Source organism: Salvelinus namaycush, chromosome 25 (assembly GCF_016432855.1).
Source record: "Salvelinus namaycush isolate Seneca chromosome 25, SaNama_1.0, whole genome shotgun sequence".
In the NCBI taxonomy this organism is placed as follows: Eukaryota; Metazoa; Chordata; class Actinopteri; order Salmoniformes; family Salmonidae; genus Salvelinus; species Salvelinus namaycush.
Window position 1 is genome coordinate 40,991,620 of NC_052331.1, and position 26,941 is coordinate 41,018,560.

The following is a 26,941-nucleotide window of genomic DNA, read 5'->3' on the forward strand; positions in this document are numbered from 1 at the left end:
ACTGACAATGCTGATACAATAGAGAGAAAGACAGCATATATTAAGAAGAGAATGTGGACTCAAAAAGAGCCATATTAGATGAAATATACACATCAACACCTGTACATGAGTATGTGTGAGTACACCACTACATGGCTGTTTGTGTGTGTACTGTAAGGGTGTATGTATAATGGTATCACACAGTAAGTGAGTTAACTGTTTATGTCTGTAAATCTTTTAGTATGACATACTGTCCAGTACACAGTACCACAGTTTGGACACACATACTCATTCAAGGGTTTTTCTTTATTTGTACTATTTTTTACATTGTAGAATAATAGTGAAGACATCAAAACTATGAAATAACACATATGTAATCATGTAGCAACCCAAAAATGGTTATATTTTAGATTCTTCAAAGTAGCCACCCTTTTCACAGTCTTGGCATTCTCTCAACCAGCTTGACTGGTCCTGTACATGCTAATATCCATGTCCCCCTTGTTGTCTCAATCAAACCAGTCCCCCTCACTCACCCTCCTCCTCCTCCACATTCTGCCTCACCGGGCCGGCCCCCAGAAACTCTGTAAAACAACGGTAGGGACATGAGTCGACGAGAACCAGATGTTGTGTGGCTCTGCTAATCGGTCCCTGGGAGCACATGGCAGGAGCCGGCACTTAGAGGAACAGCCCAGGCAGCATCCTGACCATTAACATACACATCCTTTAAACATACACATACTGTACAGATACACCACCTGGAAGTCAGTAGAAACCATAAAACTACAAAGAGAGCCCAGAAGACCCCCCCCCCCCCCACCCAATTAAACCCCCACTATAAAGTAAGATGTTTTGGGGGGAGGGAGGGGGCGGAATCTGATGTTCTGTACGTTAGAAGCACCAGGGGTTTCCTTCAGAGGTTTATGGCAGAAGGGAAAACGCCTCGTCAACTGGTTATGTTATGGTGTGACGTCTACGGTGCCTTACCGTGACTAATGAGACTAGAGTTCAGCTACAATGGCATCAGAGATTCAGCTCCAAGGCATCAGAGATTCAGCTCCAAGGCATCAGAGATTCAGCTCCAAGGCATCAGAGATTCATGTATTTTTATATGGTGGTGTACACTTTAGACTGTATTCCCCTATGTCTGACAAGTGATCATCTACCGTACAAGCATTGGTTTGATGTAGAGTGTAGTAAGTAACAGCCCTTCATTTTAGTGGCATTGTAGATACATTATTATGTACTAACATCCATTAGTGGTATGAATAATGCTCTATGTATAATGCTTTTGGGCTACAGTAAAGTGACTGATTATAAAGCAATCTATTGGACTACAGCAGTGCTTACATTTTTGCCGGATCCTGTCACCTCTCCGTTTTGGACTGTTTCGTTCTGGAACTTATTTGACCGGATCCGGTACCTCTAGTGGCCTGGAAAATAATTGCCAGTTTTCGCAATGTAAAAATTCTAATAACAAAGTTAATTTGAGTTGCCTTTTCGATAATTATCCTGCTGCCCCCCTCCCCTATATCTATCACAGAACTTGAATGAAATTCACTTTCTATGGATCTCTCTCCCTTTCGCTGCTCTGATAGACATGAGCCTGTAGCTCTCATCTCTCCAGCGTTGCACTTCATAATGTGTTACCTTTTATAAACTGGGTGGTTCGAGCCCTGAATGCTGATTGGCTAACAGCCGTGGTATATCAGACCATATTCCACGGGTATGACAAAACATTTATTTTTACTGTTCTAATTAAGTTTGTTACCAGTTTATAATAGCAATAAGGCACCTCGGGTGTTTGTGGTATATGGCCAATATACCACGGCTAAGGGCTGTTTCCAGGTACTCCACCTTGCGTCGTGCATAAGAACATTCCTTAGCCGTGGTATATTGGCCATATACCACACCCCTTTTTGCTTAAATAGAGCCGCATGAATTGTTCTGGGGGAGCTGAGCACACCCGATCAATTGAAATAAATTTGCCAAAGTTATAGAGTTCCTGCTGTCTGTTCAGAAAGAAATTAAATAATTCAGAAAAGCCTACTACACCATGAGAAAGCCTATAATTTTGCCACAGAGGATGAATAGCTTATTAAAAATAGCCACGCTGTGGAGTGTAGCCCAAAAACAAGGCATAGCATACAGTCGGAAACACGCAACAAATCTGTCAGTGAACGAACAGCATGTAGACAAAAATGGCCTTTCAAAATATTTCTACAATTGCGGGAAAACACGTTGATAGCCTACAGCTGACAGATTATAGTATTCTCTTTTCAGCAGGAGCCATTTGCTTTCCAAAATATTTTATCATCTTCCAAATATTGTTTTACAAAGTAAAACGAGAGCGAGAGAGAGAGAATGCCAAAACCATTCTCAAAATAGCCTGCCATTTCGATCATTGTGCGGTATTATGATGCTTTCAAGACAACTTGGAACTCTGAAAAAATGTGGTCGAATCATGATGTCAGTGAGCTACAGGTTGAAAAGTCTGAGCGCTAGAAAGAGGCCAGAGTTCCCCACTTGTCTTCAGTTATGTAAAATGAAATGCGTTTATAAAAGTCCCAAAATGTTTCCCATGTGTGCAACTTCTGCAAGTGCCTCTATCTACTGCTCTATGCCACTACGCAAATGTGATATGAATGCAATGCTTTATTATAAAAGTGACATTTTTTTTCTCATGCCTCAGGTCTCCTCCCTCTTGCTCACTTTTTGTTCCGGCACCTCCCGCTTTACAAATTAAGCACTGGGCTACAGTAAAGCGACTGATATAAAGTGCCAGTCAGTAAATCAGTCAGTCATGTCTTGTAGAAAGTGCTGAAGCACGGCAGTCTCACTCACCTGGTGATAACACTAGGAGGATTCCAGTGTAGATCAGGGAAAACGTTAGTCTTCCTGCCCGTGCCATTTTCAGCTTTGTCTGTCTGCTGAGGGTGAAATTGGGAATATTGAGTATTTTTGGGGAGGAACAGGTAAGAGAGGGTGAGATTTATTCCTGAACAGGCTAAAATGGGTGAGACTTTATACACGTTTATGTATAAGCATTAAATAACTGTATAAGTAGTGTACATACCAATAATAAATTAATATTTGTTAACATTTATAAACATGTAGTCTATAAGCATTTATACGTTTCCAATAGTGATCGGCTCCTCTTGCTCACAAAATGTCTGCTTGTGTATGGTCATGTAAATTCATAACCTTTGCAGTAAACAATTGTTTATACAGGCCCCAGTCATTGTCCTGTAAATGGATAATCAGTCTAATATGTTTCTTCTATCAAGGTTGACAACAGCTGACCTTGGAGCAATGCACTGAAGCACCAAAGGCTAGTAAACTTCAACAAAAAATATTTTAACTTTCTGCAAAACAATATCATGTAGCCCTGCTTATCTTGCTCGGACTAGACTATACAGTTTTCCTGATGCAAAGTCTTGAAAAGGCATTAAAATGTAATTCACTGGAATTATGTATTCTTCTATTGGCTTTACCACTGATGGAGGGATTGACTTAACAGAATAAAACTCCCATCTGTTATAATGAAAATCCATTGCCAGCTTTGCTCCCAAACCAACAACTGAATCATTGTAGATTCTGAAATAAACTCTTGCATGTAGTAACTGACTGACACTAGCTTTCCTACCATACAAGGAGTTTGGTACTAAATAAACCCAGCTTTAGCCATGGTTATATAAACAATATACATGAACTGTATATAAAAAGTCACATTAGCGAACATTATACATCTAGCAAACATGACACATTTATGTATTTTGAGCTCATTCTTGTATAATGAAAAGCGCTTTACAAATGTAATTCATTATTCTGATTATTTATAAGCACACCACTGTAACACATTATAATCCATGACTTACCTGTTGTTCAAGTGAAGCTCTGTCTTCCTGAGATGCTGAAGGAGCCAGTGGCTCTCTGGGTTGATTGGTTTGGGGGTGGGGGGGTATAGCTCACCGAGCTGTGTGTGCACCCTAACTTTCTGCCCCCTTGTATGGGAGAGGAGCGCAGGGCAACATTTTTAAGGAGCTTCTTGATCATTAAAAAACAAAAGGCATGTCGTATGGCTGGAGCATGCTGTTACAAGCTCCGGTATTGGCTCCTGTACAGCCAGCTGATGGACCAATAGGGGGCCTGTAATTACCCCATCTGAACAGCAAGACCCCTGAGTAGATAAATACCTGATTAACAGGATACCATTTTGATGTAACTTATTTGGGTTTAAGATGGCTACAAATATCAATCAAGACAACAATCATTGTCTCTGGATAGAACAGCCATTATTATGGATCTTGGAGCTGATTCAGGCAGCACGATTCACTCAGTAAAACCCTAAAAACAGTCAACTTGTCTCTGTGTTGTTTCTCACAGAACATCTAGTGTAGTATAATATAATGTAAAGATCCCTCACTCAGCCATAGATACAGCCTACCTTCTACTACTATATGTGCAGTGTCTCCAGCAGGTTCATAGAGACAGCCCTAGTCAATAGCTAGTCATATATCTCATAACACATTCCTCTTGTATTTTATTAGAATCCCCATCAGCTGTTGCTACAGCTGCAGCTACTCTTCCTGGTGGTCCACACAAATCATGACATAATACAGAACATTAACAGACAGGAACAGAGGACAGAATTATACAGATTTAAAATAACCAAAAAAAGGTCCTACAGTTAAACTATGGTCCGTGCTATCCAGAAACGTTGGGACGTCCCTACGCCATTGAAGTTGAAATTTATAATGGTTAAGGTTAGGGATAGGATTAAGGTTAAGGTTAGGGTAAGGGCTGTCCCATGAATGCTGAATAATACTGACCGTTACACTATCTTAACTTCTTTACACCATCTTTCCTGGAAACACAACTGAAGAGAGCGACTGTTGTCCAAGCAGAGACCTTTATGAGCACACTTCCAACTGAGCTCTGACTGACACCTGGAAACATGCCAACCGGGACCAGTGGCACTGAGCTGGTTCTGTTGGAATCGACTTGAAAAGCTTTATGGCCCCTTCATAAGGCCTTCGTAGATGCTTCATAAACCATTCATAAGCAAACGTCTTGCTACATGGAAGGTGGGAAAAGGGCTATGCCACATTTGAATAATATGTAGTATAGAATGTATGGATCATCAAATGGACCAATGTGTAGACATTACCTCCTCAGTCTTCCATGCATGGAGGCATTCTATAGGTCAATGAACCGGTTGCCTTGAAAACAACTCTTAAGTTAATAGTAACCATACTGTTAATGTCAAAGTTGTTTTACTCATGGAAACATTATGGCAAGGGACATTTGTGTGAAAAGCCCATAAAGCAGTTTCTTAACACTTGTGGACTAAGAAAACATTTTTTTTTTTAAACAGACCCTTGCTGTAAAAATGATGAGGCCCTACCACCACTTTCATGTAAGCAGTTTATGTAAGCAGTTTTTCATGTGTTCTCTTGCGTGTTCGTTTGACAAACTACACGCCACCAACAGGGGAAGAGAACACGTACTGTGGTGTGGTCAGTCAACGAGGTGAAACATTCTGAAACATAATAAACATGGCCGCGGAAAGATGTTAGTGGTGTGGGTACTGAAACTATTTTTGTCCGCTCACACAGGAGCAATAAAGTCCCAGTGCACAAAAAATATCCACCTCAGGGGGTGCTGCAGATCCCTCAGCACCCCTACATCCCACAGCTATGGGAGTGAATAGAGCTGATATCATTATTTATTCAACATCACAATCAAATCTGTTCCACAGAACAGAGTTCTATCTAAATGTTCTGTGACGTAGCACCCTCCTAACTAGATCCCTCGTTATCCACACTTAATTAAAAATAAATATTATTTGTTGACATGGAAAGTGTTAATTCTAAAGGCCAGGAATTATTTAAATTTTGGATTTGGAACATCAAAATGTGTCCTGAGCAATTAATCATAGCATAGCCTATTACAATGTTTGGTGGAATTGGATCACACCAATAAATCAACACCTCTCCATATCGACATTAAACAGACTAAAACTTTGTGCTTCAGTTGTTAACTTTAGAAAATACAGATTATTCATGTAATTCTTTGTGGAGTACAATTAACATTTTGTTGAGAGAATGCCAAGAGTGTGCAAAAGCTGTCATCATATATATCTCAAATATATTTTGATTTGTTTAACACTTTTTTGGTTACTACATGATTCCATATGTGTTATTTCATAGTTTTGATGTCTTTGCTATAACCAAATGCATGGACAAGTGATATGCATTTTCTCATCGTTCTCCTTAACATTTATGTAACCAATGGAGACCAAATGAAAACAGGATATTAATCTAAAACACTACATCCATCAAGCCTCACTGTGCCCATATATAAAACCTAGGAACTATCATTATTGTCAGGCTTTTATTTGTCATTACAAATAATTTAAGCGATTCTTTGCGGCGCCCCATTCATCATCTGCCATCTGCAATCTGACTGCATCGGAGGCTCTGGGATCATCCCGTATATAATTATGCTCCACATGCCTGAGGAACAGGTGTTCTCAGAGAGAAGAGGGGAGAGAGAGAGACAGACCTACAATCCAGCTTGGAAGTATGTTGAAGCTACGTTAGCATGATAGCAACTCATAAATTGGAACATTCCAACATATTTTTGGTGCAACATCTGGTGGCAGCAGTGATGATTTTGTTACAACCTAGAACTAGCTATTTGGCTGAATGTAAATTGTATGTGATTAGAGTTTAAATAGCCAGTTTTCCATGTAGTCCCAGAAAAATCATCCAGTCTGTCATTCAATCACCTTATATATATATATTTAAAAAAAGTCCCCTCCCCAAAAATAAACCCATAATCTTCCTCACTGGACATCATCATCATCAAAAAGGTCTTCAAAATCTGTGAAGAAAAAAAACAGATGCATGAATTTAGAATAATCCGTGATCTTCACAAGTCATTGTCTATGGAAGTCAATCCCCTAAAAGCTGTTCAGAAACCATACTTTGGCAATACTATCAAGGAAAAGACAGACAACAGGAAAACAATACTTTAAGCCAAATGAAAAGACTTTACCAAACCAACCACGTGTACATTACCTGCACTCTAAGACGGGCTGTTAAAATAGACACAAGTACCTATCTCATATGTTACATGTTTATAGGGGGCAGCAGGTAGCCTAGTGGTTAGAGCGTACAGATCAAATCCTCAAGTTGAAAAGGTACAAATCTGTCGTTCTGCCCCTGAACATTTTAAATAAGAATTTGTTCTTAACTGACTTGCCGAGTTAAATAAAGGTTACATAAAATAAATAGGGAGGCATGTTTAAAGGGACATATCTTTTTCTTTTAGGAGCCACATTTCAAGATACTGTGGAGCTCTCTTTGTGCATCTCCTTTGAACTCAATTGGGAAACGTGTAGCCACTTAATGTACCAGACCTGGGCTCAATTAGCCTAGTATTTTACATCTTTAAAGAAACTTTGGCCATTTGATTGAGCCTGCCTGGAGTGCCAGATGGGTGGGTTTTGCACTTGTGAGACTCTTTGATTGGTTTCATTGTGCCATGCAAGATCAAGCACAGATTAAGAGTAAATAAAACAAATACTATTTAAATCCAGGTCTGATATGCAGCCTACTGTGTACACAAATGCTGTATTCTACAATATTGTCTGTAAACGAATGCAAGAATGTTTTTCTAAATCAACCTTTAACCCAGTGATTCACAGAGCTCTCCTTGAGCACCCCCAGCCAGCTGATTCAAAAGCCTCATTAGTTAAATCAGCTACTGCTAGTTCTGGAATAGATCAAAGATGGGGGTATTGGCTGGGGGTATTCCAGGAAAGACTTTTGATTAGGAAAACAATGCTCTAAACTAATCAAAATACACACAAAAATAAAAATGTATTTATTCAAACAATCCACTTTAGGTTTGAGGGAAGCCTCTTCAACTAGACACAGTCTATTGCAACAAAGAGGAAATAAATACATACATTCTGTCTCCTATAAACAAACGTCTTGCATAACAGCCCTGAATGTTCCAGCAGAGGAGGTCTAGGTAGGCTAGTGAATCAGACTCCATTACTTACTTTTGTTTTTCCAGGTTTCCATATTTTTTGTATTATCATCTGTTTTACAAAATTAAAAACATTTAATAGAAAAACTAAATGTGGATGTTCTAAGTCCACAACAATTCTTAAAAACACACCAGGAGACTATTTTTTTAGGTCTGGGAAGAAGAGGTTTATTTCCAATGTGACAGTGGATACTACATAGCCCGGTTCCAAGCTGCTCCCGCTCAAAGGAAACACAATTGAATACATTGGCTAACAACCAATGAGGCCTGCCAATAAAACTATGCGCATCAAATCAGATACATATCTCCAATATCACGCACTGAACACGTGCATACCATTTTAACCAGGTGTGCCTATCTCTCAAACAATACAGTTACCCTTTAATTCCAGTATGTACATAGCAAGAGTATGTTGTTTAGCTGTTTCATATAGCACACATGTAATGATAGAGTTGGATTAATGAAAATATCATTCTGCCAGGTAAGCATAGGCTACTATGCAGTTAAAATTTAATTCAGAAGGATTTTGTGAAAGCCTTTCCATCTACCAGGGACTAGTTTCTATCTAGATTTCATCTATCAGATAGGATTAAACGTATAGAAATAGAATGAATAGAACAATGGTTTGTCTGTTCTATTCATTATATTTCTGTGCATTTTAATCCTACCCGATAGGCGAAATCCAGATTAATTGAGAAAAAAATGGGCCCTGAAGGCTGTTTTCAAAACAGTGGTATACGCACACACCGCACAGACAGGGGCATTATCGTTGCCTCTTCAGAAAGTTGCAGGAAATACAAAATACTTGTGCATTCTGTTCATTATGACACACTTGGGCAAATATATATTTTTTCAATATATTTTAGTTGATTCCCTATCAATTTCAATACATTTTTGAATATTGTTGTTCTGTTTTAATGTCTGGATTGCGTCCGCATTCTCCACATCGCAGATTTTATAGACATATGGTGAGAAGAAGTCATGTTTGATGTTATTTTGCCTCAAGACAGGGATCACACTACATTATAAAACTAACTTTGTAAAATAAAAAAACAGGAGTGATGGTTTGAGGCCAGTAAAGCTACTTCCTGCTGCTCCAGAAGCCAACAGAGTTCTGAAGAAACAGAATGGAGGAGGTGAGCTGTTGGAGGAAGGCATGCACTAATGGATTCAATCTGCCCTGACGACTCGGCTCATATGGAATACAGGTCAGCTGCTCTGGTTAAAGGCAACAACCTCAACCCATTCCAAGTTCCAATGCCCTACCAAGTCAATGTGTTTACATTACAGTTGGATCGATGCTGTGAGTGTTAACATGATAGGAGTTTCAGGATTGATATTGTAACAAACCATCTCTACGTATGCAACTGAAGGATTAACCCTTATTGAAGCAGTGGTTAGCTGGTCTGCCTACGGGCTGGGAGAGCCGGTATCGAGACCCGCAAGGGCCTCAATACATTATACACCGCTACCGTTCAAACAGATCACTACAATATCAAAATGATGCATATATTTATTTGATACTGTTCAGTGATGTTTTAGTAATTTTAGTAGTTTGACTCTTAATGTTTGAAAAGCACAAAAGTTATCATTGCTATTATTTATTTTGAGTCAGCAACATTGCAAAGTTAACCACACTACAACATTACAAATTAATCTGACTATTCTGGTCAGATTATGTCTATCCACGGATGCTAAATTTCGCATGGGACGTCAATGTCAATTTCTGCTTGTTGAGACGTCATATTACCATCTTACAACCATTTAAAAACTTTTTTTTTTTTACAAGGACAACATCAATGTGTCTAGGAAACACATTTTGGTTATCTGGTCAATTAGCCGTGATTCCTTTCTCGAACTTCATATTTAGTTTGTTATCTTGTCAGTTAAAAAAAGACACCTTTTTCAGATCACTAAAGAGACATCTAGAAAATATACTTGTATTATCAGTACACAACCTGACCATGACGTCACAAAATATGTCAGAATGACGTCATTGCAATCAGGTTTGTGTACTGGGCATGGGTGTACCTTTATGAATAATGAGTGTCTTCAAAAAGAGTGGTAGCATATAGCAGGGTTTCCCAAACTTGGTTCTGGGGCACCCCATGGGTGCACATAGTTTTTTTTTGCCCTAGCACTATACAGCTGTTTCAAATCATCCAAGTTTGATGATGAGTTGGTTATTTGAATCAGCTGTGTAGCGCTAGGGCAAAAACCAACGTTTGAGAAACCCTGGTATATAGGATGCAAGGCGGACAGCAGCACCTCTGTCTCTGACAGGATAGATAGTTCCATATTTACTATGGGAGATGTAGAGTTATCATTTCACTCTAACAGGTGTTCTTAAATCTTACCATTGAAAAAGTCTGCATGAACTGCCTTCTCATTGGTGGCCAGGTCCATGAGCAGTCCTGTACTCCCCCCGGCCTGTTAGGATAGAAAGCAGGCGATGGAGGTGAACTCAACGAGCACACAGTTAGAGACGGGCATCTCTGAGGGTTGCTGCTATTAGCTATTCAAATATCGCCTAGTCAGATCATTACTCTCGTTCCAGCTGGCTGATAGGTACCGTTTTGAGTAGCACAAAAAAAAATTATGACCAACCTTAATGTGACGATACTTTCAAATCTTCTCTCATTGATTGAGACAGGCGGCTGTTCACCCCAAAGTGCTGCATGTCATGATGACGCTCACACGTCTCGATCAATGAGAGAAGATTTGAAATAGACAAGATGTCGGCGTACACATTGTTGGATTACTTCATGGAGCAAAATGTTTTTATTTAATAACAGAGTGTTTTCTAAATTCAAAACAAACCACTTGCAACTGGACACTGATATTTTAGAAGAAGATACATGTTTGGCCGAATCTAGAAAATAAATTGCCAAGTTAAGGTTTGCTACACCAAACAGTACCTAGCCTCTACCGTAACAGGACACCCAGTAATGGATACCAAAAATCTGTGTCTAGTTCCCATTATCTGGTGTATAATCTGTAGCTATGTGTGTGTGTGTTCCTGGGGGTTTCCATGTGCCAATGGACAACATATGACTTCAACAGCTAACATTAGTTAATCCAGCTGCAACTAAAGACAAGACAGCAGAGCTCAAAGTTAGTGGTGAGCTGAACCAGAATCTGGGTTTACAAAAGGAGACGTTGAATATGGCAATTCTCCTTTAAGCTCAGGAAGCAGCTAATTCAACTTGCCATTCACCAGCTTTTCAAGTTTAATAATGTCCAAATGTGACCCGATCCAGGAAACTAGGTGTATGTCGCAAGTCTTGACTTCACAGGAGAGCCTTTTGAACATAATTTCTTTATTTTTATCAAAATGTGTTTTTTGGCAGAAATGCCTTCTGGAACATGTGAACTTTCATGCACCTTAATAATATCAAACGTATATGCCATCTGTAAATACAAATAAAATAGTTAAATTACGAGCCTAGTTGGTTTAGCCACAGAGAAAGTCAGCAACCTTAACCATGATTGGCTGAGATAATGAGCGGGCTGGATTGGTGTTGCATCTTGTGTCTATAAAATTAGCTGCTCGTAATGCAGTTTTTTTTTTTTTTTTTAGAGCAGTGGCTTCTTACTTGCTGAGCGGCCTTTCAGGTTATGTCGTTATAGGACTCGTTTTACTGTGGATATAGATACTTTTGTACCTGTTTCCTCCAGCATCTTCACAATGTCCTTTGCTGTTGTTCTGGGATTGATTTGCAATTTTCACACCAAAGTACATTCATCTCTAGGAGAAAGAACGCGTCTTCTTCCTGAGCGGTATGATGGCTGCGTGGTCCCATGGTGTTTATACTTGCGTACTATTGTTTGTACAGATGAATGTGATACCTTCAGGCGTTTAGACATTTCTCCCAAGGATGAACCCGACTTATGGAGGTAAAAAAAAAAAAACTGAAGTCTTGGCTGATTTCTTTAGATTTTCCCATGATGTCAATGCAAAGAGGCTCTGAGTTTGAAGGTCGGCCTTGAAATACATCCACAGGTACACCTCCAATTGAGGTAGGAAACATCTCCACTTCGCTGATCCTCAACAAGGGTGCGTGCTCAGCCCTCTCCTGTAGTCCCTGTTCACCCACGACTGTGGTGAACTCAATCATCAAGTTTGCAGATGTAACGGATGTGAAATGGCTAGCTAGTTAGCGGGTACGCGCTAGTAGCGTTTCAATCAGTTACGTCACTTGCTCTGAAACCTATTAGTAGTGTTGCCCCTTGCTCTGCAAGGGCCGCGGCTTTTGTGGAGCGATGGGTAACGACGCTTCGTGGGTGACTGTTGTTGATGTGTGCAGAGGGTCCCTGGTTCGCATACTGTTACACAGACGACACAACAGTAGTGGGCTTGATTACCAACAACGATGAGACAGCCTACAGGGAGGTGGTGAGGGCCCTGGGAGTGTGGTGTCAGGAAAACAACCTCTCACTCAACTTCAGGAAACAGCAGAGGGAGCACCCATCCACATGAATGGGACAGCAGTGGGGAAGGTGGAAAGTTAAGTTCCTCGGCGTACACATCACGGACAAACTGAAATGGTCCCACCCACACAGACAGTGTGGTGAAGGCACAACAGCGCCTCTTCAACCTCAGGAGGCTGAAACAATTTGGCTTGTCACCTAAAACCCTCACATACTTTTACAGATGCCCAATTGAGAGCATCCTGTCGGGCTGTATCACCGCCTGGTACGGCAACTGTACTGCACACAACCGCAAGGCTCTCCAGAGGGTGGTGCGGTCTGCACAACCCATCACCGGGGGCAAACTACCTTCCCTCCAGGACACATACAGCACCCGATGTCACAAGAAGGCCAAAAAGATCATTAAGGACAACAACCACCTGAGCCACTGCATGTTCACCCCGCTACCATCCAGAAGGCGAGGTCAGTACAGATACATCAAAGCTGGAATCGAGACTGAAAAACAGCTTCTATCTCAAGGCCATCAGACTGTTAAACAGCCATCACTAACACAGAGAGGCTGCTGCCTACATACAGGCTCGAAATCATTGGCCACTTTAATAAATGGATCACTAGTCAGTTTAATAATGTTTACATATCTTACATTACTCATCTCATATGTATATACTGTATTTTATAGCATCTATTGCATCTTGCCTATGCCGCTCGGTCATCCATATATTTTTATGTACATATTCTCATTCACCCCTTTAGATTTGTGTGCATTAGGTAGTTGTTGTGAAATTGTTAGATGACTTGTTAGATATTACTGCACTGTCGGGAACTAGAGGCACAAGCATTTCGCTACACTCGCATTAACATCTGCTAACCATGTGTATGTGACCAATAAAAGGTGATTTGATATTTTGCTACAGCGGCTGAGATCTAGTAAGAGGGAGAAGTGGATACAGGAAATTAGTTTAAAGACTATATTGTGTCGTACGTCATTAGATATAGTCTCAAATATTTTGTTCTCTTTTTTTAAGAGTAACGGGGTGGCAGATAGGATTTAGTTTCTCCCTGTCTCTGGCCCACACTCCAGTACAGTAGTTGGTGGTAATGCAGCATTACGTTGGATGCCTATCGCCGATAAACCCACACCGAAGACGATAGTGGTGAGCTGGCTAAATTCAATTAAAGCTAACTTAAAAATCGTACAACCACCAAATAGAGCTTGGTTACTTCTAGTGTGAGTTCATGCAGAGGAAATCTAACTAGTTACAGTAGCTCGCTAACAGGTAATGTTAACGTTAGCTAACATAGCTACCTAACTAACAATTCTGAAGCGTAACAAATGTTTGCAAACCTCATCAAGATCCACGTATGGCCCAGCTCCTTCGGGGAACATCTCGTCGACTGCTGGCTTCATAACGGTTGAGTTTTATCGGTCTTTAATTGTCATACATTAATTAAATAATTGAACGCTTGAATGTTTAGCAAACTAGCCGCTAGCTAGCTGCCGTCGCCAGTTTTGATGCAGTGTCATATAAAAATATATCCGATGGGGAGACAAGGAACGCGCATGCAACAGAATAAACGTGCTGGGTATACAAGTGCCTCCTAAGGTACATTTACGCCAACATTGTGTTTAGTTTAAGACTATGTTAAATGAGACCATATGATGGATTAAAACAATGTTAGGAGTTTTAACATATTAAGACTCGTGCATTTATCATGCATTCTCTTTTTACAGTAGCCACAAGGTGGCAGTATAAATCTGTCCAATCAAGCTCACATGATATTGATTTCCTTGTAATTTTATTGCCTCTAATGAGAATACTGATGTTTTCAGCTTGTGACAAACATTTTAAATTAGGTCACAACAATTAATTTCCAGTCATAGGATTTAAAATAACGTAATTGTATAATATATAATTATTTTTGACAGAAAAGCATAAAACTCAGACAAACTATTACTGTACATGGTTTTCCTCTAACGATTTCCCTGAATAATTAATAGAATGTCACTGAAGTTTGCCAGAGCTAACATATTATTACACAGATGAGGGAAAATATATATAACTTGTTTCCATCAACATCTCTTTTGCATACTATGTTGTTGCAAACCAAAAGTCCCTGTGGGAAAAGTTCTACTCTACATTACTCTAATCTATCCAATTCTATTGAATCTCCCAGAGGGTCTAATCACAGCCCTGCTGCCTGCTGGCAACCATCCGACTAACATCAATGTTGCTGCTTGTGAAGATCTCCCTGGCTTTGTCGACGGTGGCGGCGGGGAGGGTCCGTGTGCGGCCCAGGATCCAGGCAAAGTCCATGTGGAACAGACGCAGGACATCGGTGCAGGAATAGATCAGCGCTGAGTTCTCATAGTCAGTGGAGATGATCCAGTAAGGAGAGTAGGGCAGGACTGTTAGAGACACAGAGATGAGAAACAAACACATGAAGGCAAGACGCACAGGATCACATTACGTTTATTCCACAGATTATAACGTGATTGCAGTCGTGATGACTTCTTCAAACTGCAGAAAATGTCATTATCCCTCTCAAAAGATGTCAAGATCAACAAAGTGGGATGAGATGGCCTTCGGTTCTTATTTTATATTATTCTGTTTATATGGGCTAACAGGTCCAACTCATGACATCTCCTGACTTTCAAAAAACAACCCGTACCATTTGAACTCTGTGGTGAGTGATCTCTACTGCTCAGTTTGTCCTTAAAGGCTAGCATCTTTCTCGTTTTTGTTGACCAATGAATGTCACTTGTTAGCTGGGAAGTCTACACACATGTTTAGTAGGGCACACTGTAGCAAAAACATTTAGCAATGGAAAACAAACAAACAAACAAAATTTCATTGGACAATTTCAGGTAGAAGCTACCTCCCTGTTTTATTTAATGATTTATATATACACTAGATGATAAACAGGGGCCGCTGTTTTGAAGCCACCGTGCCTCCATCTTGGAACTCCCCCACCGCTGTAAAAAAGACTTGGAAAGTAATTTATTAATGTCTACATTTGTTTTTGCCACCTTTATTCTATTACACCTTAATGCATATTTTTTTATAATATTATGTGAGCATGAAAATAAAATATAAAATATATAAAACATGCTCCTTAAAGTATATATATTTTTTGCAAGTTCTAATGTTACTTTCCCCGCTGCAACCAATAAAATACTTAAATACATTCAATTTTGTCCTTGAAACATTTTATTGAAATACTGTAGAATTCCTATTCCTTTGTTCCTTCTGGGAAGTGCCAATATGATGGCCGGTGGTTTCAAAGCCTCTCGTTGGCCAATACAAAGCATCAGCAATCCAGGGTTTATTCCATTTCAAACGGTTTTCTCCCTACTGAACATGACCCTGGTTACACTTGTAAGAAGAAAAGGGATGGCTTAAACCAGAATAGACTGGAGCTCTTGAGGACTGGAGCTGGGCAGTGGCACTCCTGCCCTAGATGAGGCGTAGGACAAGTTCAGGCAGTCCCTCCCTATTTAATGCCGTTTCTCCCTACTGAACACAACCCTGGTTGCCTTGCTCTACTGTAGTTATGGTGTAACAGCTGATCATAACACTCACCGTAAGAGTAGCTGATGCCTAACTTGGCTGGGTTCTTCAAGTCCTCTGTGACTCCTGTCCCCTCGATAGTCCTTAGCTCTCCCTTTCTGTCAAAGGTCACCAAAAGGTCAAAAGCATGAGATTCATATCAAAGGATATCAACAGAAAGAACTGTGCAGCAACTGAAAGGATCTGATTTTCAACTGAAATGAAATGTGTCACAACTGAAATAAACTGCATGGCTCACTACTTTTGAATTTGCGAACAACATTGTTCAGGATAAAAGTGTATGTAATCAAAAGGTGTATCTAGGGTTGAAAAATTCCTGTAACTTTCCCAATATTGCCTGGTTTTCCCAGAATTATTAGGAAATAAGCAGGAAATCTGGAATTTTCCAACCAGGATTTTTGGAAAACTGGAGAATTTAAATTACCGGAATTTTTCAATCCTAGGTGTACGTAATCTACTCACAATATTTCAGAGCTGACCACTCTAATGGTCTGATCAGCCTTCATGGAGAAGTTGGTCTCGATGCACTTCCCCTTCTCAAACTGGGCAGGCAGTTTGGCGATTTCAAACCATCTACCCACGAACTAGAACCATGGGTGAATAAACACCAATGCTCAAAATCTCCAACTTAACATGTTGTGCTTGTTGATTCTTTCTGTGATAAAGTGCTATACAAGTTATTTAAATAAATGATTATTATCATGAACATATCACAGTGAATGTCATACTAAATCTAACTGTCTTAAAAGATGAACACTCAACACTACATTAGTCATGGTCTCTTCATTTTCTGATTGACTGGCCATTCATGATTGGCAGGTACAGTAGGTCAATTATCTGTGCCGATTGGTCAGGCAGGGGGTTAGTACCTTTTTCATGCTGAAGGCGGGCTGGACGGCTGGTTCCGGACAAGGCCCCCAGTGGGGAACCTGGGCACTGACGAGGGGCAGGAGGAGGAGAGGCAAGAGGAGGGCAAACAATGGAGTCATGGTCACAGGGGCAGCCGTCACCTGAAAATAATTACTATCAATCAACAGAGAAAACAAAATAATTTTTTTTAAATAACATTTTCTGAGGGACAACAGAGAGGAAGAGGCGAAGCGAGAGGTTTACTCCGCCCAAAATCTGTCCACGAAAATAAGCCCCCGAAATGAGGAATTTTTGTATGGAGGTTAATGAGAGTGTAGAATTTGGTCAACAAAAAATGTCATCCTAATTTGCCACATGAGGCTTATTTGATCGAAAATAAGTTTCGTAATGGTTATGTTGTTACAAATCACAGGCAGCCGGTGGCACCTTAAATGGGGAGGACGGGCTGGAACGGAATCATTGGAATGGCATCCAACACATCAAGCACATGGTTTTCATGTGGTTGATACCATTCCATTTACTCCATTCCAGACATTATAATGAGCCGTTGTCCCCGATGCGGCCTCCTGAGTTTACAAATGCACTGATATAAGTGGACGCACTTGGATTTTTGGCAACTAGAGATATATAGTTTTAGCATGGACATTTGAGTTGAGGACTTCCACCATTTCAAAATAGTAAATTGGGTGGAGATTCCTATGAATTTGGCGCAATCAGCCAATGAAGAAGAAGGAAATTAACTACATTTTAAAATGGCGATAGCCTCAATGGTGCTTCCCATGCGGTCACAGATCTATAATGGCACAGATACAAAGACGAATCCTTTATCTACAGTATCTCTAGGGCCTGTTGTTCACATGTCTATCTGCCCTCTCATTGGCTAGAATGGTCCCACCTGATCTCGCCTCCTCCCACCTGCCTTCCATCTTTGATGACATGTATTTCCATTGTTAGAGCGGTCACTTGACTATCATTTTTGGGGACAAGAAGTCAGTCCAGGAATAGGCATAATTGGTGAAACTCGCCTTAGATGTTGTTGTTGTCCATTTTACTAATAGAAAGATGGTTAAAGAGATTAAACCACAGGAAATTCCATCTCGACAGTGTTTTTTTCATTGTCGATTAAAATAGTAAATGGAGAAAAGGAGGACAGATGACTCATCGGCCATCATTTCCTCAAATGCAAAATATTAACATATAATATCTCTATCTGTCATAAACGCAAAACATACAGTATCTCTGATATCTGTCTTAAAATGGCCGGCAAATGTCACTCACACTTTCTCCTAATTAGTCACATTTTCAAGACAGAAAAGAAAGATCAATATAAATGTGTTTCAGCAACAACCATGTAACACACATCAATCATTGGGTTATTTTAGGTTCACTGCTATTTGTATACAGCTATATAGAGATCAGATTAGTTTAATTTCCCAGTCCCTGCTGTTGGTCTCTTCGTCTCAGATGACAAAGATATTCAGCAAACTCTACTTTATTTCTCTTGCTATCATACCAACCACATTCTACCATTCATTTGAACTTCCCAAACAAGTTTTCTAATTTGAACATTGATAGCGTTCATTCATTCGAAACATTTATCTTTATATGAAATCCCATACAACAGCGAAAAGCACATCTTACCTCTGTCTCTCTGGTCAGGATATCTGGTCAATTCAGGATGTGTATTTATAAGAGAAGCTTCTCTCTCCTGGGTCACGCCACACTGAAGTCTCTGTCATGAATGAACGTCTTTGTTGCACCCCAGGGCTTATTTCTGACATAAAGTAAACAATTAGCAAACTGGAGTCATGGGGACATACCAGGATAAATGTTATAAAACAATCTGGCGGGATGGAATAGGACGGAATAGATGGAATAGGATGGAATAGATGGGATGGATGGGATGGAATAGGACGGAATAGATGGAATAGGATGGAATAGATGGGATGGATGGGATGGAATAGGACGGAATAGATGGAATAGGATGGAATAGATGGACTGGGATGGAATAGGATGGAATAGATGGACTAGGATGGAATAGATGGACTGGGATGGAATAGATGGAATAGATGGACTGGGATGGAATAGGATGGAATAGATGGAATAGGATGGAATAGATGGGATGGAATAGGATGGAATAGATGGACTGGGATGGAATAGATGGTATAGGATGGACTGGGATGGAATAGATGGACTGGGATGGAATAGGATTGAATAGATGGACTGGGATGGAATAGATGGAATAGATGGACTGGGATGGAATAGATGGACTGGGATGGAATAGGATGGACTGGGATGGGCAGCACTCTCTGGGACATTGTCGTGAAATATTAATGTCACACTTGGAGGGGGAATCCAGGACCTTTATTTCTTATTTCTTACTTACATTGTGTTGTCTGTTCTTTTTGTTGTTGTTGTTGTTGTTGGTTCACTGGGAAATGTTTGAGTAGCACTCTATTTAGCTGTGCAGACATTACTAGGTATTTAATAAGCAATTTGTTCTAACAAGCTCAGTCCACACAGTCAAATCAAATCAAATCTACTACTACTACTACTACCACTACTACTACCACTACTACTACAACAGTTACTACTTCCACTACTACTACTACTACTACTTCCACTACTACTACTACTACTACAGTTACTACTTCCACTACTACTACTATTACTACTACTACTACTTCCACTACTACTACAGTTACTACTTCCACTACTACTACTACTACAACAACAGTTACTACTACTACTACTACTATTATCACCACCAATACTACTACTATTACTACTACAACAGTTACTACTTCCACTACTACAACAACAGTTACTACTACTACTACTACTACCACCAATACTACTACTACTACTACAACAGTTACTACTTCCACTACTACTACTACTACCACCAATACTACTACTACTACAACAGTTACTACTTCCACTACTACTACTACTACTTCCAATGCTACTACTACTACTACTTCTACTACAACAGTTACTACTTCCACTACTACTAGTACTTCCAATACTACTTCTACTACTACTACTTCCAATACTACTAGTATTACTATTACTACTACTTCCGAAACTACTTCTACTTCTACTACTAATACTAATACTACTTCCAATACTACTACTACTTCCAATACTATTACTACAACAGCTACTACTTCCAAAACTACTACTACTACTACTACTACTTCCACTACTATTACTACTACTCCTACTTCCAAAACTACAACAGCTACTACTTCCAATACTACTACTACTTCTACTACTACTACTTCCACTACTACAACAGTTACTACTTCCACTACTACTACTACTACAACAGTTACTACTACTACTACTACCACCAATACTACTACTACAACAGTTACTACTACTACTACCACCAATACTACTTCTACTACTACTACTACTTCCAATACTACTACTACTACTACAACAACAGCTACTACTTTCAATACTACTACTACTACTACTACTACTACTAATACTGTTGTGTCATCGGCAAACTTAATGATGGTGTTGGAATCGTGCCTGGCCGCGCTGTCATGAGTGAACAGGGAGTACAGGGATACCTCACCATATGGTGAACTGAGGAACATCTGGCCTTAACTAACATAACTAATTACTGTCAAATGTATGTTGATTCATATCAGTAGAATTGGCAAGTACTGGGAAATCATAATTTGTCATATTTGTTATACTTTATTTTATTGTCTCTTATTTCCATCGTTTGTGATTTTTTTTTAAACCCAAAAAACTTTTCATACAAAGTATTTGTTTTGAGACAGTAGACATAAATACACCCCAAGTATTCAGATCATTTTACTGATAATAATTGACTAATTGACTAATAGTTGAACTCAAACCCAACCAACATGTAGTATGAAGCTCCTATACTGTACCTGTAATCACACAGCTCCACCGTGTAATGTGAAACAGGTGTCAGTTACATGGATGTAGAACTTGCATAATTATGATTGACAGCCTTATACAACCACTAGACTGTCACGTGCTACCCTAAAGGGTGGCAGAACCCAGTGTGTAAGACAGCTGTGTACACACTCGGGGGGGGGGGGGGGGGGTGTCCGCTGTGTGAACGTGTTTGATGAAGTGGCGAAGGTACCCCCATCCTGGGACACTAGCTCCTGTTGATGGGCTCCAGGGGTTACGTCCTTACCGTTTACGTAAATGGCAAATAATGCAATGTCATTCACTGGTTTAAGCAGGTAAGTCATTGAGAACACATTCTCTTTAACAATAACACCCTGACAACCGCTATTCCTCCGCACCTTTGACATTGTGCCTTAGTGTCTGTATCACATCCGGCCGTCATTGGGAGTGGCGGCCCACAATTGGCCCATATGGCGGCGCACAATTGGCCCAGCGTCGTACGGGTTTGGCCGGGTAGGCCATCATTGTAATTAAGAATTAGTTTTTAACTGACTTGCCTAGTTAAATAAAGGTTAAAGATTTTTTTTTTTAAACAAAAATATTTATTTAATCCTTATTCTAAAATGGATTAAATCGTTTTTTCCCTCATCAATCTACACACAATACCTCATAATAACAAAGCAAAAACAGGTTTTTAGAAATGTTAGCAAATTAAAAAATATAAAAAATTATGGAAATATCACATTTACGTAAGTATTCAGACCCTTTACTCAGTATAAAATCAAATCAAATGTATTTATATAGCTCTTCTTACATCAACTGATATCTCAAAGTGCTGTACAGAAACGCAGCCTAAAACCCCAAACAGCAAGCAATGCAGGTGTAGAAGCACGGTGGCTAGGAAAAACTCCCTAGAAAGGCCAAAACCTAGAAAGAAACCTAGAGAGGAACCAGGCTATGAGGGGTGGCCAGTCCTCTTCTGGCTGTGCCGGATGGAGATTATAAACAGAACATGGCCAAGATGTTCAAATGTTCATAAATGACCAGCATGGTCAAATAATAATAATCACAGTGGTTGTTGAGAGTGCAACAGGTCAGCACCTCAGGAGTAAATGTCAGTTGGCTATTCATAGCCAATCATTGAGAGTATCTCTACCGCTCCTGCTGTCTCTAGAGAGTTGAAAACAGCAGGTCTGGGACAGGTAGCACGTTCAGTGAACAGGTCAGGGTTCCATAGCCGCAGGCAGAACAGCTGAAACTGGAGCGGCAGCACGGCCAGGTGGACTGGGGACAGCAAGGAGTCATCATGCCAGGTAGTCCTGAGGCATGGTCCTAGGGCTCAGGTCCTCCGAGAGAGAGAAAGAAAGAAAGAGAGAAAGAGAGAATTAGAGAGAGCATACTTAAATTCACACAGGACACCGGATAAGACAGGAGAAATACTCCAGATATAACAGACTGACCCTAGCCCCCCGACACAAACTACTGCAGCATAAATACTGGAGGCTGAGACAGGAGGGGTCAGGAGACACTGTGGCCCCATCCGAAGATAACCCCAGACAGGGCCAAACAGGCAGGATATAACCCCACCCACGGTGCCAAAGCACAGCCCCCACACCACTAGAGGGATATCTTCAACCACCAACTTACCATCCTGAGGCAAGCCCACAAAGATCTCCGCCACGGCACAACCCAAGGGGGGGGGCGCCAACCCAGACAGGAAGACCACGTCAGTGACTCAACCCACTCAAGTGACGCACCCCTCCTAGGGATGGCACCAGTAAGCCAGTGACTCAGCCCCTTCAACTTTGTTGAAGCACCTTTGGCAGCGATTACAGCCTTGAGTCTTCTTGGGTATGATGCTACAAGCTTGGCACGCCTGTATTTGGGTAGTTTCTCCCATTCTTCTCTGCAGATCCTCTCAAGCTCTGTCAGGTTGGATGGGGAGCATCGCTGCACAGCTATTTTCAGGTCTCTCCAGAGATGTTCGGTCGGGTTGAAGTCCGGGCTCTGGCTGGGCCACTCAAGGACATTCAGACACTTGTCCAGAAGCCTTCGCCCCAGTCTGTGGTCCTGTGCTCTCTGGAGCAGGTTTTCATCAAGGATCTTTCTGTATTTTGCTCCGTTCATCTTTCCCTCAATCCTGACTGGTCTCCAAGTCCCTGCCTCTGAAAAACATCCCCACAGCATGATGCTGCCACCACCATGCTTCACCGTAGTGATGGTGCCAGGTTTCCTCCAGACGTAACGCTTGGCATTCAGGCCAAAGAGTTCAATGCTGGATTCATCAGACCAGAGAATCTTGTTTCTTACAAAGCGGTTAGGGGATTTGATCCAGAAACCTTTCAATTACTGGCCCAGTGCTCTTAACCACTATGCTAGCTGCCACCCTTGGGACAACATACAGTATATAAAAAATATAATTTGTCTTCTATTCCGCTAAAATGGCCCTCACAAAATCAACCCTTATATAAACCCTTTGTAACTGAAGTTAAGTGTTTTTAAAAAAATGTAGTCAAATAGATGAGGGGATCAAATGAAACGCTTTGCTGCACATTTTCACAAGTCATAGCTTGAATACTGGCAATATTTTGCAATGGTACAGAATCTAAGAAAGTGGTAAGTCAAGTTACACTTCTACCTGTGTAGAAACACACTGTGTATTAACATGTTATTACTTAGTACTTTGGTAGAGCATGGCGCTTGCAACAGCAGGATTGTGTGGGTTTGATTCCCGCCAGGGTCACCAACACGGAAAATGGATGCACTCACAACTGTAAGTCAGTTTCAATAAAAGCATCTGCAAAATGCCGTGTTATTTCACTTGTGTAACAACCCGAAACCACTAACATGTCAGCCACTAGCAGGAGTCAGCCAGGAGTTTGTTTCCACAAGGTCCATTTGAACAGGTGCCATACTCCCAACCCTAATACAAACACTAACACACACACACTCAATTCTGGAATTCTGAGAAAACCCGACATGAAAGCCATGCGTCAGCCGCATAACTAATGAGTTTGACGTATAAATAGGCGTCTATAACCCACTGAACATCACTGAAACAGGTTGATCTTCTGAACAAGTGCAGGTAAGTGGGACCCTTTCCCCCTGTCTATCTCTCTCACTCTCTGATGCTTTAAGCTCTGCGATTTCCCATTGCCTGAAGAATGACACTGTGCACACTGTAGATCTGTAGTTGTTAGGCACAATGCATTGCATTCGTAACGTACTTCTGACATAGAATTGACGTATCTTGACCAGTGTCTAGGATAATTGTTTATACAGTATGTTCTTTTTCCTAAATGGTTTTGATATTAATTAATCACTGTATATTTAGAGTCAATTTGCATTGTCCTCCAACGTATTTGGTGAAAATGTCTCTGCTTTTCTGCGTATGTGTCCGTTCCTACCCAGGACCCAAGATGCAGGCTCTACAGGTTCTCTCTCTGACTCTGCTGTCTATTCTGGCCGCTAACGCCCAAACCTTACGCCCTGGAAAATGCCCCCAACCTCCCGTCCAAGCTAACTTCGACGCCGCCAGGGTGACTATACCTAACTTTTATTACTGTATTTGAAGTTGCTCTTATGCATGTGCAGTAGCATTGTAATTCATTGAGTGATAACATGGAATTGTAGTAACAGTGTATTCCACAGCAGGCTGCTGAGGGGAGAACGGCTCATAATAATGGCCGGAACGGAGCAAATGGAATGGCATCTAACACATAGAAACCATGGAAATGATTTTTTGATACCATTCCACCAGTTTTGCTCCAGCCATTACCACGAGCCCGTCCTCCCCAATTAAGGTGCTACCAACCTCCTGTGTTGTATTCATAGATTGTTACCTATTCATTTAGTAATTGTTTTGTCATTACATAGTAACGCGTTTGAGCATTTGTGTTATTACACAAGTGGAAGAGAGATTGTTCCTATTTCCACTTTAATAAAAACAAAACACTGAATACAATGTTATTACAGCATTACTACACAGGTATACAGCAACTTGTATCTACTTTAAGTGTGACCAAAGTGTTGCCTTCGATCAAACCACTGGCATGTTGTGAGCTGCAGGTATGGATAAAGCCATGGCATGTCAAAGTCAGGAGGAGTAGGGTAAAGTTGCCCCTAGATGCTGATCTTGGGTCAGTTTCGCAACCATTCCCAACAAATGGTTAAGTTTAGGATTGGGGCAGGGGAATCTGATCCTAGATCTGTACATAGGGGAAATCTTACCCCTGAGCTCTAAGCCATACCGTAGCATCACATTGTCGTATAACCTTTGACCTTTGTCTTTGACAACAGTATCTGGGCAAGTGGTACGAGATCAAGAAGCTCCCTGTCGTCTTCCAGAAGGGCGAGTGTACCACAGCTACCTACTCCCTGGAGAGCCCCGGAGTCGTTGGAGTGCTCAACAGGGAGCTGCTGTATGTACATTAAAGAGATCAAGTTAAAACGTTCCCACGAGCAGATGTAGATGAGTGCAACGCAAGATGATGCACTCGTAGAGTATCACAGAGTACCTGTGCATGTGCACGGGCGCGTTTCCATAGCAACGACGTGATAGCTACCTGATCTGAAGCCACAGAGAAGTTTTGCCTCGTGCAGGAGAGCAGACTACCTTTTATTAACCCAAGTCTAAGCCTCCTATTCAATCAAGTACATGTAATGGAAAACCGCACTGTGGGTTTACTCAGAATGGTATGTTAAGTACAGGTGGGATGTGATGTCATTATCCAATGGAAATGTCCGCAGCTTACGTGGTGGTGAGTCGGTGAACAAGGTGATCACCTCAGCTATAGCAGAAACATTCCCAGTGAATGAGTGCTGTTTTCCTTTATCTGCCATTGATGGAGTAGAGGCCATTGTTAAATGTGTTTAACCTCTAACCTCTCTCTCCCTTTTTTCCCCCTCAGTGCTGATAACACTGTCAGTGTTATCACTGGCTATGCTAAGGCCAGTGACCCCTCTGAGCCCGCCAAGCTGGAAGTCACCTTCTTCGAGGGTAAACACACGTCAAGTCTAATATACTTGTCTCAACATTCTCGTGAGGTAGACCTAAATAAGTCCATTTGACTTCTTAAATGGTCTGCTTCTGACCCATGTCTGGTCTGACCCTGTATGTGTTTGTATAGCGTTTATGTAGTGGGCTGTGTAGTGTTAGCGCACGGTCAGGCAAACATATTGACAGGATACACTTCCACACTCCATCCCACAGGGGGCAGCAGCAACCTTGTCCAAATGCTGAGCCTTGTTGATAAGCACATCAGGTGCTGCCAATGAAGCTGATGGTCAGTCATAGTAGCAGCTGGTAAGCTGTAAGGCTGCTTGGTTTGTTTGGTGGCCATGAGGCCTTTCGTTTGTTTTTGTCTTTAGTTTGGGGCATGCCTTTTGTATTTTTCCTTTTTGTACATATTCATGTTTCGTCATCATCTAAACAATAATAGTCTTCTTGGATGACCAAGAGGTCAAGAAAGACTGAACTGGCTCTGGACCAAGGTAAGGTTGCTGTCTCCCTGAGCACATGTACATTCAACACCAAGGCACATACACAGATTTCTCACAGAAATGCACACATTCAGGTTACAGACCATGTAGCTAGGCCTAGGACCCCTAGACAAAGCGAGTGCAACAATATCCTTAGGCTAGTTATGGGTTTCGTAACAATATTTATATTCATATGGACCTTTGTAGAAAAATGTAAAATTATAATCCATATTTCTTTGAATTATTCTCGTAAATAAACTACTAAATGTATTTGAATATGTTTTCCTCTCCTGCAGACTCTCCCCCCGGCAACTATTGGGTTCTGTCCACTGACTACGAGGGCCACTCCTTGGTGTACGGCTGCACTGACATCCTGGGCACCTTCCATGCTGACTTTGCCTGGATCCTGAGCAGAGAGTCCACCCTGTCTGAGGAGAAACTGGAGGAGCTGTACCACGTGTTCACCTCCAATGGCATCGACATCGACGTGATGACCGTCACCAACCAGAGCCAAGAGCTGTGCGCCAACATGCCTCTGTGGGCCTAAGAGACCTGATTCAGTCTACAACAGACGGATGATTTGGATTCATAACATGGCATGCACATAGACCGCTGTACAACGTCCAATGGTTGATACCTGCATGGTTGTT

At 41.0% G+C, this 26,941-nt stretch overlaps 3 protein-coding genes across 3 annotated transcripts; 1 reads left to right on the forward strand and 2 right to left on the reverse strand.

The window, feature by feature from the left end:
• Window positions 1-6,355: 6,355 nt before the first annotated feature.
• On the reverse strand, window positions 6,356-14,011 carry LOC120020739 (COP9 signalosome complex subunit 9). The gene is made up of 3 exons (XM_038964475.1): window positions 13,814-14,011; window positions 10,395-10,467; window positions 6,356-6,864 (listed from the first exon to the last, which is right to left on the reverse strand). Exons 1-3 carry the CDS (start codon window positions 13,874-13,876, stop codon window positions 6,827-6,829), a joined length of 174 nt encoding a protein of 57 aa, XP_038820403.1. The 5' UTR covers window positions 13,877-14,011; the 3' UTR covers window positions 6,356-6,826.
• Window positions 14,012-14,648: 637 nt separating this feature from the next.
• Window positions 14,649-17,026, reverse strand: apoda.1 (apolipoprotein Da, duplicate 1). Its single transcript, XM_038963364.1, has 4 exons — window positions 16,907-17,026; window positions 16,500-16,621; window positions 16,050-16,135; window positions 14,649-14,875 (listed from the first exon to the last, which is right to left on the reverse strand). Exons 1-4 carry the CDS (start codon window positions 17,024-17,026, stop codon window positions 14,649-14,651), a joined length of 555 nt encoding a protein of 184 aa, XP_038819292.1.
• Window positions 17,027-23,843: 6,817 nt separating this feature from the next.
• LOC120020751 (apolipoprotein D-like) lies at window positions 23,844-26,941 on the forward strand. The gene is made up of 5 exons (XM_038964495.1): window positions 23,844-23,895; window positions 24,222-24,349; window positions 25,110-25,231; window positions 25,721-25,809; window positions 26,588-26,941. Exons 2-5 carry the CDS (start codon window positions 24,230-24,232, stop codon window positions 26,836-26,838), a joined length of 582 nt encoding a protein of 193 aa, XP_038820423.1. The 5' UTR covers window positions 23,844-23,895; window positions 24,222-24,229; the 3' UTR covers window positions 26,839-26,941.

Coding starts and splice junctions, on each gene's coding strand:
- LOC120020751 (XM_038964495.1), top strand. CDS start 24,230: ATGCAGGCTCTACAGGTTCTCTCTCTGACTCTGCTGTCTATTCTGGCC. Junction 25,232..25,720: donor GTGCTCAACAGGGAGCTGCT/GTATGTACATTA, acceptor TTTCCCCCTCAG/TGCTGATAACACTGTCAGTG. Junction 25,810..26,587: donor GGAAGTCACCTTCTTCGAGG/GTAAACACACGT, acceptor CCTCTCCTGCAG/ACTCTCCCCCCGGCAACTAT.
- apoda.1 (XM_038963364.1), bottom strand. CDS start 17,026: ATGACTCCATTGTTTGCCCTCCTCTTGCCTCTCCTCCTCCTGCCCCTC. Junction 16,136..16,499: donor GTGGTCAGCTCTGAAATATT/GTGAGTAGATTA, acceptor GACCTTTGACAG/AAAGGGAGAGCTAAGGACTA. Junction 14,876..16,049: donor AGGCATCAGCTACTCTTACG/GTGAGTGTTATG, acceptor TGTCTCTAACAG/TCCTGCCCTACTCTCCTTAC.
- LOC120020739 (XM_038964475.1), bottom strand. CDS start 13,876: ATGAAGCCAGCAGTCGACGAGATGTTCCCCGAAGGAGCTGGGCCATAC. Junction 10,468..13,813: donor CATACGTGGATCTTGATGAG/GTTTGCAAACAT, acceptor CTATCCTAACAG/GCCGGGGGGAGTACAGGACT. Junction 6,865..10,394: donor TCATGCAGACTTTTTCAATG/GTAAGATTTAAG, acceptor TTTTCTTCACAG/ATTTTGAAGACCTTTTTGAT.